This window comes from Bombina bombina, chromosome 5, assembly GCF_027579735.1.
Source record: "Bombina bombina isolate aBomBom1 chromosome 5, aBomBom1.pri, whole genome shotgun sequence".
Lineage (NCBI taxonomy): Eukaryota > Metazoa > Chordata > Amphibia > Anura > Bombinatoridae > Bombina > Bombina bombina.
Window position 1 is genome coordinate 1029118645 of NC_069503.1, and position 13503 is coordinate 1029132147.

General features: G+C 34.1%; 1 protein-coding gene across 1 annotated transcript in view; it reads left to right on the top strand.

Annotated features, from left to right (window-relative positions):
- PKHD1L1 (PKHD1 like 1) overlaps positions 1 to 13503 on the top strand; it is a 224355-nt gene that overhangs the window by 20524 nt on the left and 190328 nt on the right. Inside the window, exons 6-11 of the mRNA XM_053715928.1 lie at positions 2840 to 2897; positions 6300 to 6393; positions 10353 to 10406; positions 11731 to 11804; positions 13077 to 13119; positions 13423 to 13493. Of these exons, the coding sequence (XP_053571903.1) occupies positions 2840 to 2897; positions 6300 to 6393; positions 10353 to 10406; positions 11731 to 11804; positions 13077 to 13119; positions 13423 to 13493 (394 nt within the window). The remainder of the gene's footprint in view (positions 1 to 2839; positions 2898 to 6299; positions 6394 to 10352; positions 10407 to 11730; positions 11805 to 13076; positions 13120 to 13422; positions 13494 to 13503) is intronic.

Sequence of the window (13503 nt, forward strand, 5' to 3'; positions counted from 1 at the left end):
TTCTACCTATTATGAGATATTAAAAAGATCTCTTTAAGAGCTTGATTTATCAATCAAGGTCAGACGCTGGCAGCAATTCGCTGCCCGAATTTAACATTGCACACGAGCGCTATTTTGCACTTGCGTGCAACCCTGCCTGCACATGGCCAATCATGCACGGGCAGAGCTATCAATCTCCCCATTCGGACTAGACCTGGGAGATTGAAATTCTCCACCTAAGAGGTAGAGAAGAGGGTAGGGAAGCAGCGGTCATCAGATAAATCCTGACTGCAGGTTCTCTTTTCGAAGGAAGGAGAAGGGCTTGATAAATTGAGCCCTAGGAAGCAACACCAACAAAGTAATGTTACCCTTGTTACCAATTAGTATCACTAAACCGTAATTTTATTTATGAGTCAGCACTGATTGGCTAAAATGCAAGTCTGTCAAAAGAACTGAGATGAGGGGGCAGTCTGCAGAGGCTTGGATACAAGTTAACCACAGAGGTAACAAGTGAATTAATATAACAGTGTTAGTTATGCAAAACTGGGAAATAAGTAATAAAGAGATGATCTATCTTGTTAAACAATAAACATTTTCAAGTAGACCGTCCCTTTAAAGTGATGGTAAACTCTCCTCTTTATAAAACAGATCCGGAATATTAGTGATATTTTAGATGGAGTGTAATTCATCAGTTGTAATGAAGATGCGCTGTAACTTACTTTTTAATACAGATATGAAATACAAATTTCTCACGCTCCTCTGCCCACTTCAAAAGTCAGTTTTTCTGTGAGCTAAAGGTTTGAATTGTTGTCCAATCAGCTTTATCCCCTTTGGATGCCTTTTGTTGTAGCTAGAGCATTGATTGGACAACAATTCAAACCTTTAGCTCACAGAAAAACTGACTTTTGAAGTGGGCAGAGGAGCGTGAGAAATTTGTATTTCATATCTGTATTAAAAAGTAAGTTACAGCGCATCTTCATTACAACTGGTGAATTACACTCCATCTAAAATCATCTAAAATATCACTAGCAATCCAGATCTGTTTTTATAAAGAGGAAAGTTTACCATCACTTTGAAAACATTTTAAATGACAAAATTAAGGGGCTACAGAATTTAAAATGTAATATTTTGATTTGCAATAACCCATCTACAACATTTCTATAGTAAATTGGGCTGTGACATGAGAGGGTACAGCTGTTTTAGTCAAAGGGACAGCAAAGACAAAATTAAAGGGGTAGTAAAGTCCAAATAAAACTTTCAGGATTCAGATAGGGCATGTCATTTTAAACAACTTTCTAATTTACTTTTATCACTTTTATGGAAGCAGTGTTTGTAACTATGTATAACATTGCTACAAACATTGTTGCAAACACTACTGTCAGATGACGTAATACACATTCATCAGCTCACATAGGATTACTATTTAACAAAGAATACCAAGAGAACAAATTAAACTTGATAATAGAAGTAAACTGGAATGTTGTTTAAAACGTTGTGCTCTATCTAACACAGTTAAAGCGACAGTAAAGTCAAAATTAAACTTTCATGATTCAGATAGGGCATGCAATTTTAAACAACTTTCCAATTTACTTAAATCATCAAATGTGCTTTGTTCTCTTAGTATTTATTGTTGAAAGACAAATCAAGGTAGGTTCAAACTGAGTTATAAGCCATGGAAGGTCGCCTCTTATCTCAGAGCATTTTGACAGTTATTCATAGTTAGACAGTGCTAGTTCATGTGTGCCATATAAATAACATTGTGCTCACTCCCATGGGGTTATTTATGAGTCAGCACTGATTGGATAAAATGTGAGTGTCAAAAGAACTGAGATAAGGGGGCAGTCTGCAGAGGCTTACATACAAGGTAATCACAGTGGTAAAAAGTATATTATTATAACTGTGTTGGTTATGCAAAACTGGGGAATGGGTAATAAATATATCTATTTATTATATAAATATCTTTTTAAACAATATACATTTTCAAGTAAAGAGCCCATTTAAGTTTAACTGTGACTTTACTATCCCTTTAAGCATGCTGCAGTTTACCTTCCATGGTCATCTACTACATTGTGATTGTTTAGTTCAGTGCACAAAGTTGTTTACAGCAAGCCGCAATTGGCAATGCAAAGTTTACAAAGTTACAGTTTTAAATGCTTTTAAATCATATATTTTGTATGTAGATCTTTTGCAAATCACTGACGTCTGCTATGTCTATGTATGTCTGAAAATATCCCATTAACCTCCCTTTAACTGTCAGAAACAGTAAGCAGTTAAATGCAGACGAGTAAAACTTGCCAGTGTTTAAAGAGGGAAGGTTAAGGTTTAAAAATGAAATGTAAACATGTACGCTTTTTATATTGACAAATTAAAGGGATATAAAAGTGCAAAAAAAAAGCTGTAATATATTAGAGTACTTTATTATGCCACTGTTGCTTAAACATAACTGTATTTAACACCTACAAATGGATTAAACACATAGTTAAAGTCAGCTTCAGAGCAGCAATGCCCTAGTGGGAGCTAGCTTAGCACCTCAGATGAGCCAGTGACAAGAGATAAATGCATGTAGCCACAAGTCACCAACTTGCTCCCAGTAGCCCATTGCTGATGAGGATGCTTACATATGCTTTTTAACAAAGGATACCAATAAAACAAAGTAAATTTGATAATAGAAGTTGATTTCAAATAATTTATCCTATCTGATGAAGCTTCAATCTTGACTTCCCTACCATTTAAATTTTTTTATTGTGTGAATAAACAATAATTAGTCTTCTTACATGAAAACCTAGTACAATCTGTAGCAAAAATGAGTACTGAGCATATTGTATTCATGACAGCAAGTTGTTTTGTTATCTGTTTGCAGACTCACATTTACTACACACCGACTATAAACAGTATCACACCAGCTTCTGGATTACCAGGTATTTATAGTGAAATAATGTATTATTCATTTTAATGTAATAGTTTTGGCTGAGATAAAACTGATATTTTTACATCGATAACATTTTGTGTGCAGAGGAAGGGGGAGGTGGGAGTGTCTGCTTTTTTTGCTATAGAAACACTTGCAGTGAGTGTTCCAGCTAACCTTTTTAACAGAGCTAAACTGGGAGCTTCTAAGTACGTTTTTAAACTGTTTCATACTGTATTTTTAGATCAGTATTTGTGCATATAATTCTTTATTGTAGTGTCTATTACCTGCAGTTAAATAAAAATTGGTGCATATTGTCCATTTCATTTTTTAATTAATTACCCTTTCATGTTTTCCTATATGTCGCCATTCCTCCACAAGTAACGGACAGTCTATTCCCTATTTCACTGACAATTTATGATGTAGACAATCTTATTGTGCCCCCTTTGGCGTCCAGCAAATGTTAAAAGTATATGTCTATGCAAATATACACACACACACATAGGTACGCCTGCGCGAAACATGTCAGGTGTTCTGATGTCTGACTTTGTCTAACACTTGTGGAGAAATAAACTTCTTGTCTACAACAGCACTTTGATTGCCCGTGCAGTGTTTGCTTTTTTTATACTATCATATATATATATATATATGTATATATATATATATATATATATATATATATATATATATATATATATATATATATATATGTGTGTGTGTGTGTGTGTGTGTGTTATTATTATTATGTGTATATACACATATTAACACATAAATATATATATGTATATAAGCATATACATACATATTTATAGTGAACACACAGTTCCCCTAGACCGCTCAGTTAAATCCCTAAAAACTGCTTAGTGCAATTATTTTACTAAAAAATAAAAATGCAACATTTTTTTTTTATTAAAAACTACAACACACAACACACATATTATTTTAGGGACAATTGGAAATTTAACCCGAGATCTGATCTTTGGTCAATTTCCGGAGCATTAGTTGCTACCGTGACTAATTGCGTAGCAATAACCAGACACTTTTAATTACTTATTTGCCCATTTACAGGCGCGTAATAAATTAGCGCTCCACTAATCTAGCCCAATATGCATTACATAGAGAAGTGAGCAGAGAGAGTAGTTATGACTTTCCAATACATTAAAGGGACATAACACTTAAATGTCAAACTCACATGAGTGCATTTCAGTGTTGAACAGAAGCATTTTTATAATACACTTTTATTAGGAAAGCTGTTTCTAGTAAAGTCTGTTACTGTTTCAATTAAAGGTTTTACCATGCACAGGAATATATAGTTGGCAATGGCTCAGATTTGCATCATGGCTATTTAAATGAAGTGTATAGATGGAAGGGTAGGTACTTTGTGCACAACTAATTTCTATACATCCCCAGATTAAGCTGGTGAGTTTGCAGAAAATACTAACTTAGGTCTTATTCAATTAAACAAATATAGTATTTAAAAGTAATTATGTATAATGAACATAATGTCTTCCTGTAGCTAAATACAACAATGTGCATGACGATCTATACTATTAACTCTTTAAAAGGGAGACCTTAGGCAGAGAGCAAAGTTTTTGTATGAACTCTGGTTATTTCCTGGTGCAGCCGCTTTATTTGCAAAGCAAAAAAGCTGATTTAACATTCAAAGTGGCCCATTTGTAAAGTACTTAGCATAGTTGTTTTTGCTCATTTCCAAGTCAATGTCATTTTGTGTAAACATAACTTTTGTAAGTAATTATAGCAGTGCTTACATAGGGCCAGTAGCGTTCTAAATGTATTTTTTGTTTGCATGCTGAAGTTTAATACGGGCGGGTTTGTTCACAAATTGAAAGTTGAAAGTAAAAAGTTAGCGCAATGCCCAAACTCACCCCATTATCCCCCTATTATCAATTTTTCTTCGTTCTTTTGCTAGCTTTATTTGAAAAAGAAGGCATTTAAGCTATTTTTTTGGCTCAGACCCTGGAGAGCACTTGTTTATTGGTAGGTGAATGTTTCCACCAATCAGCAAGAACAACCCAGGTTGTTCACCAAAAATGGGCCGGCATCTAAACTTACATTCTTGCTTTTCAAATAAAGATTCCAAGAGAATGAAGAAAATTTGATAATAGGAGTAAATTAGAAAGTTGCTTAAAATTGCATGCGCTAGCTGAATCACAAAAGAAAAAATGTGGGTTCAGTGTCCCTTTAAGGTATTTAACTGGAAAGGGCTTCAGAGTGTGTGTGTATATATATATATATATATATATATAATCCAAAAGAGACATGCACTCACTCCCCTTTCATCAATGAATTGCCCAGGTGACTCCTAATATTTTATTTATGTATTTCACAACATGGCAAAGTCGATGTTTCGGCTGTTCTAGACAGCTTTTTTCAAGACCATCTTACTGTTTAGAACATAATGGCTGAAAACACCGTGATTCAGGATACAAGTGTCAAGTGTTGTGAAATACATAAATAAAAAGAAATATTTTTGGATAAGAGTGAATGCACTCCCACTTATTCCACTATATACTGTATATATATGTGTGTGTGTAAAAATGTATATACAAGTGTATATATATATATGTAGATACATATAAAACACATAAATACACGTTTATACATATATGCACATATATATACCCATACACATAATTAGACATATATATATACAGGTGGCCCTCGTTTTACAACGGTTCAATTTACACTGTTTCAGAATAACAACCTTTTTTCCAGTCATGTGACTGCTATTGAAAAGCATTGAGAAGCAGTGCATTTATTAAAATAGCCAGTAGGTGGAGCTGTCCGCTTGTGTTGCAGCAAAGCCAAGCAAGCTGTAATTAATCAGTTTAACCAGACCTGAGCTATCAAGCAGATTTCAAAGGAACAAGATCTTCCTGTCTATAAATCAATCCAGATTGGAATGCATAGAAAGAACTGTTTGCAGAAAAATGCAAGTATATATATATATATATATATATACCTTTTAATCCTTATAAAAAATATTATTATTTATATGAATAATGTTTATCAGAAACTGTATATGTCATTTTTACTGAGCATCCCTACTATTCAGTTTTACTTTTATAGAAGACAAAAGCAGTACCAAAAAAAAAAAAGCAAAGAACGTTTTTTGGGCTCCATTTAGCATAGCAAGCTGCATCTGTGTTATGTGAGAAGAAGTACAATAAAATGTTGAAAAGCTGAAGGTGCTGTGGGTTCTTTGTATCCTGAAGTTGCAGATGCAGTAGTACAGGCTTGTGTTTCAATCCCTGAAAAGCTGTGTGGACAGAATCCCAGTTTTGTCTTTTTTTGTAAAACTAATTTTGTTATTAGTCCGTCTACTAAAATGCATTTATTGTATTTGTACGTTAACTGCATTATATCTCTTGTAAAACAATACGTATTCCTGCAGGTTCCATGATAACAATACAAGGGAAAATCTTTACAGACGTGTATGGCAGTAATACGGCTTTAAGTTCCAATGGTAGAAATGTCAGGATTCTAAGGTAAGTTGCACCTATTTACCAACTAGATCATGGGTGTCGGTCACTCCCCAAAAAATAAATTCTACGGTGCTCTCACCAGAGCAAATTAAAGGGACATGAAACCCAAAAAATTTATTTTATGATTGAGACAAACAACTTAACTTACTTCTATAATGATCTAATTTGCTTAATTCTCTCAGTATCCTTTGTTTAAGAAACAGCATTGCACTACTGGGAACTAGCTGAATGCATTGGGTGAGCCAATAACGAGGCATGTATGTGCAGCCACCAATCAGCAGCTCCTGAGCCTACATTGGTATGCTTTTCAGCAAAGGATATAAAAAGAACAAGCCAAATTAGAACATTACATTATTATTTTTTTGTCGATCGGTCCCTTTAGCAACCAAAAAAAAGGAATGAATGCATGTAACAAAAATGTTAGTTGACTCATGAGTTATTCATGCGGTGAAAGCCATTATGCTAGGGAGGGAATTGCTTTCTGGTAGGTGGGAAAAAAATAGTTTACACTATTCAATAGTGATCCTAGCAATGTTAGTTGATTAATTCCTGAGTCAGCCAATAAAACAAAAAAATACATCATTTTTTGTTGCACTTTTTGTTAACTTTATTTAAAGGGACAGTCTACTTGAAAATATTTATTATTAAAAATATAGATGATCCCTTTATTACCCATTTCCCAGTTTTGCATAACTAACACTGTTATATTAATAAACTTTTTACCTCTGAGATAACCTTGTATCTAAGCCTCTGCAGACTGCCCCCTTATCAGTTCTTTTGACGGACTTGCATTTTACCCAATCAGTGCAGACTCATAATTAGCTCCATTGGTGTGAGCACACATGAATTAGTGATGTCTAGCTGTAAAATACAGTCAAAATGAACTGAGATAAGTGGCAGCCTTCAAGGGCTTTAATAATTAGCATATGGACCTACCCAGGTTTAGATTTTAACAAAGAATACCAAGAGAACAAAGCAAATTTGATGATAAAACTAAATTGGAAATTTGTTTAAAATTGCAAGCCCTATCTGACTCATGAAAGTTTAAATTTACTAGACTGTCCCATTAAGTTTAAGCTGCTGTCCAGCTGCTGCTCTGAAGATTTTCTCCATAAGAAGTAGAGGGTGAACATTAAAAAAAAAAAATCAGAACAACCCCATGAGCAGATATGAGATGCAATTAAAGAAATGTATTTTTGTGATGAGTGTCTGTGCACATATCTAAAAACATATCTACAAATACAAATAGAGGTTTATTTGCCACACCCTCCTTTATTCTCAGAGGGTCACATGCACATTAAGTTGTTGTTGAAGGGTGATACATTTTTGCACTATTTCCCTTTCAAATGAAGGGGTTGATCACAATCATTTTATAATTAATATTTTTATAATGAATTAATGAGAAAAGACCCTCTACTTAGCATGTGCAAGTGTTACTTTTCTGATCACAAACCAATTTCTCCATACTTATCTCACTTATCGCATTCCATAGCTAAAAGGACTTGATAAACCCCAGAGAAGGCTTTCCAACCTATTACTGAGTACTTAAAAAAATAGGAAAAACACAATGAAAGGCCATTCTGAATGACAAATCAGAAGCATGGTCACCAAACAGATACAAATTCTACCTGCTCTATCAATTAAAGTTACAAATTAATAATTAACACTTTGACAATAAGAAAAGAGGGTAATGCATTACCTAACATGAACATATTATGACCATACTAATATTAAATCTCTTAAAAAGACATACACATGTATCTCTATGGTTTTTGAGTGCAACGGGTTAATTGGAATGCTATTTAAAAGGTTAAATCAACCTACAGACGCTTAATCATGTGATGTAATCGCTTAACCTAAGAACTCCCATTTACTTTGTCATTAATCGGTTGCATTTGATTTTTCGATTATGAAATCAGGGAGTTTCACCATTTTGTGTCATTTTTGGGAAGTAAAGTTTTGTGTTCCTGGGGCATTGTAGGATTGTGATCACTTGATAAGCATACTGACAATACTAGTAGGAGTGCAAGATTGTAATCCACGCTAAAGTTTCTAAATTTTCTATGACTATAAAACTGTGCAGTTCCACCTAACCACCCTATCCCTTTTCTCCACAAAAGACTTTACCCCTGTAAAGGTACATTATTTATCAAACCAACAATAAGCTGAATTCTTGAAAAGAGAACTCATTTGCTTGGCTATGTGCCACTACAAAATGCCCATTCTAGTAAAGAATTATGTAGAAATAAAAGTGTATTAATGATAAATGTGTAAATGTGAAGTTAAAGGGACATGAAACACAATTTTTTTTTCTTTCCTGATTTAGATAGAGAATACAATTTTAAACGGTGCTCTGACAAAATGCTGACGGACATTTGGCCGACAGCATTCTGTCCAACGGACATTTGGCCGACGGACAGAATGCCAAAGCATGTTCCGAGTTTGGCAGAGGGCAGATACACTCCAGAGTGTTCTGTTCTAATCAGAGCCTCGGGCGCCGCAACCGCCTCTGGGAACCTAACCATGGGTCCCAGCCTGCACATCTTGTAATTCTCTGTCTGGGAAATTATCTATCTATCTATCTAATCTATTTATCTATCTATCTCGTGGCTGGACTGTTATCTGACAGCCACTTGTCTGTGGGACTATTATCCGTCAGCCAAATGTCTGTTGTTTAAAACGTGGCCGGACTGTTGGCCAACTTTTCAAATTACTTCTATTATCTATTTTGCTTCCTTCTCTTAGTATCTTTTGTTGAAGAAACATCAATGCACATGGGTGAGCCAATAACATGAGGCATACATGTGCAGCCACCAATCAGCAGCTCATGGGCCTATCTAGATATGCTTTTCAACAAAGGATACCAAGATATTTAAACAAATTAGATAATATAAGTAAATCAGACAGTTGTTTAAAGGGACAGTCTAGTCCAAAACAAACTTTAGGGCATGTAATTTTAAACAATTTTGCTTTGTTCTCTTGGTATTCTTAGTTGAAAGATAAACCTAGGAGGTTCATATGCTAGAGGGTGTTAGTTCATATGTTTCATATAGATAATACTGTGCTCACGCACGTGGAGTTCCTAGGAGCCAGGACTAATTGGCTAAAATGCAAGTCTGTCAAAAGAACTGAAATAAGGGGCAGTTTGCAGAGGCTTAGATACAAGATAATCACAGAGGTAAAAAGTGTATTAATATAACTGTGTTAGTTATGCAAAACTAGGGAATAGTTAATAAAGGGATTATCTGTCTTTAAAAAATAAATATTCTGGTGTAGACTGTCCCTTTAAAATTCCATGCTTTTTCTGAATCACAAAAGAAAAAAAATGGCTTTAATGTCACTTTAAAGGGACAAGATACTTTTTTTCTTCTTTTCCATCCAAAAAAGATAACAAGAGAAAGCTTTTATCTTGTTAAACTGCTGCTCTTTCATATACATTATAGACTAAAATGCAAGTAATAGGTAACTTTAATGAGGACTTTAACAGTGTCTTGTTGTGCTAATCAAAGAAAAGTAGACACATAGGGGCCAATTTATCAAAGGTCGAATGGCCCCTGATGCCCCTGTTTCCGTGCGAGTCTCCTTAAGGCCGCTGCTCCTTAATTGGTCTGCCTGCTCTGAGGCTGCGGACATCAATCTGTCCAATCTCATACGATCGGGCTGATTGACACCTCCTGCTAGTGGCCAATTGACCGCGAATCTGCAGGGGATGGCATTGCACAAGCAGTTCACAAGAACTGCTTGTGCAATTATACGCTGTCTGCATTCATCGATGTCTGTCGGACATGCTCGGCTGAGAGGATCATGACGGACAGACCGATGATAAATCGGCCCCATACAGTATAATTCATAAGTTTTCCTCTCCCTAATACTTAAGGCATGTTCCATTTCATGTTTAAAAATTGATCTGGCAAAAGTCTGAATGTATTGATGTTTTAATGTTACTGTTTGTAATTTTGCAGAGTTTTTGTTGGAGGAATGCCTTGCGAACTGCTTGAACCCAATTCAGATAATTTGTAAGTGTTGTAATCTTAAATGTCATCCATTCATATGAATACTATATATCTGAAATAATATGAAATACTCATTTATATTATGATGCTACAGAAAACAATATCATGTACCAGTAATAAACCTAAGCAATTTTTGGATAATCCAAGTATATGAATGATTTGTGGATAGTTTAATATTAGTTATTAGCTGGTCTTGTATATTATAATTTATCTGATAAAGATTGTTGTCTGATGAAGACCAAATACATAAGGTATCCTGCTGCTCATATATATATATATATATATATATATATATATATATATATATATATATATATATATATATATACTGTATATATGGAAACACTTCAGATAATGCTAGAACAAACCATTTCTTTAGTTGGACTTCGGATATTGTAACTGCGCTAACTTATTCTCTCCATAGACTTTAATGGAGAGCACAGAAGTAAAAACCTAACACTTATCGCTCGCAGGCTAACCCGACAGGATTTATTAATATTTCACATTCCAATGATCTTCACATACAGGAAAATATTATATATATATATATATATATATATATATATATATATACACCTGTATATCGATTCCTATAGATATATAGGCATAGATATATATTTTAGATTAACATTATTAGAAATACAGAAATCTATATTTAATAATAAAAATTATTTTTTTCCGCATAAAGAACATTGGAATGTAAAATATGTGTATGCTTTGTTCGGCACGCTTTAGGTCTAACACGTTGTTGGGTCTAAGGCACATTATGTAAATATTACATATAAAATATTGAAAAAATAATAATTGTTAATAATTATTATATATTGTAAAATATACATTTATATATGTAAATATTCTACACCTTTTTTAGAATATTTAAATACATCTATAATAATTATTTACATTAATAAATAATATTTGTCAATATTTTATATTTAATAAATACATAATGCCTCTTAATATAACTCATGTTGGGTTAGCACACATAAAGAATTAGTATACTCCTGTCGGGTTTTACAAGCCTAACCTGATATATTTAATATATATCACTAATTGGCCTCATCAGGGGTGATAAGATAATATACTTTAAAACAAACAAATTGACAATGGCTATTACCTGTGTCTACTCCAGTAAAAACTAAGATTGGTTCCTCCAAAAAAGGCATGTGGTGGTGGTAGTTTGTCCACTGGAACACTTTTGTAGCAAATGAGGTGTTAAAGTATTCAGAAAATGGCACACTCAGCTAGTATAAGAACTAATTATAATACTAAACAGAAGTCTTTTAATTATGTTAAAATCACATGGTTTTGTAATATATTTAACTAGGTATGGACTACAACTAGACAACCAATACAGTGATACTGGCTCAATGGTTTGCAAAAGTACTGGAACATATGTTGGTAAGATACACATTTCATTTGGTATATTATCTGGAAGCTTAAATGGACTTTTTACACTAGATTTGTCTTTGCATAAATGTTTTGTAGATTATCCATTTATATAGCCCATCTGGGAGTGTTTTTGTAAAAATGTATAGTATTGCTTATTTTTTAATAACATTGTGCTGATTTTTAGACTCCTAACCAAGCCCCAAAGCTTTAGATCTATACGGATGTCTACAGACTCCTGGTTGTGTAAAGGGTCTTTTCATATGCAGATGGGGGGGTCTGCTTTCTTGCTTCCCCAGCCCCATTTGGTGGGTGTCCCAGCTTAACCTTCTTAACAAAGCTAAATTGGGAGCTTCTAAGTACGTTTTAAAAGGTTTTATACTGGATTTTGAGATCAGTATCTGTGTATATTTTTCTTTAAAGTAGTGCCTATTACATGCAGTTATATGAAAATGGGTGTATACTGTCCCTTTAAAGGGACATAAAACCCCAAAACTTACTTTCATGATTCAAATAGAGCATGTGATTTTAAACAACTTTCTAATTTACTTCTATTATCAAATTTGCTTCATTCTCTTGGTATCCTTTGTTTAAGGAGCAGCTATGCACTACTGGGAGCAAGCTGAACACATCTGATGAACCAATTTAAAGAGTCATTTTTGTGCAGCCACCAATCAGCAGCTAGCTCCCAGCAATGTGTTGCTGCTTCTGAGCCTACCTAGATTCAAATAAGGATACAAAGAGAATGAAGCAAATTCTATAATAGAAGTAAATTGGAAAGTTGTTTAAAAACACAAGTTCTGTCTGAATCATGAAAGAATATATTTTGGTTTCATGTCCCTGTGAGTGCTAACGATGGCTCAGAGCCGTCGCTAGCACTCAACCACCTTTTTGGCAATTTGGGGGCTCCTACCAACTCCCACGCTGGCAATTGGGCCTGTATAGTGACAGGTATCGCCGGGCTTACCGTTACGTGTGGTGATGTCACGCGCAATAACGTGATGACGTCACCGCGCAACTTTATTTAAAATGTACAATACAAAGTATAGGAAAAGGGGCCATGCTGCTTAGAAGCCTGTATCTCAGGCATCTAAGCAGCTACAGACCCCCAAGACCCTTTGTTGGAAAGGTAATCGCCTAATCTTTTCAATGGTATAAGTCTTGGGGATCTTTGAAAAAAAAATCTTTTTTTTTTTTTAAATAGTAAAAAAAGGAAATCCAGCTTAGCACTCAAATGGTTAATAAATATGTATCATTAACTATTGTGTTTGTTTGTTTTTAAAGGTCATCAAAATGTCAGTTTTATTCTAGACAGTAATTACGGAAGGTAAGTCATACAGGTACAATGTTGCACAAGTGATAAGAAACATAACAATGCTCTGCAGATATGTTCATTTTCTTCTTGCTGACTATTATATAATATAAAAACAATAATAAGCTATGATGTGTTGGTAAAATGTTTCCAATTCATATAAGGCACAAAAATGTATATAACATATGATTAGATTCCAATAAAAATTCAAATTGTTAGCGCATTTTCTCAGTAAGACTCAATGGTATGTTAGATATTGAATGTGTTATTTATAGATTTATTCTAAATAGCCATATATTTTGATATCTCAAATTACAGGAGTTTACCTAGCATTGCAACATATTTTGTGTCTTCAATCAATAAAATGACCATGTTCCAAACATATGCAGGTACATTTTT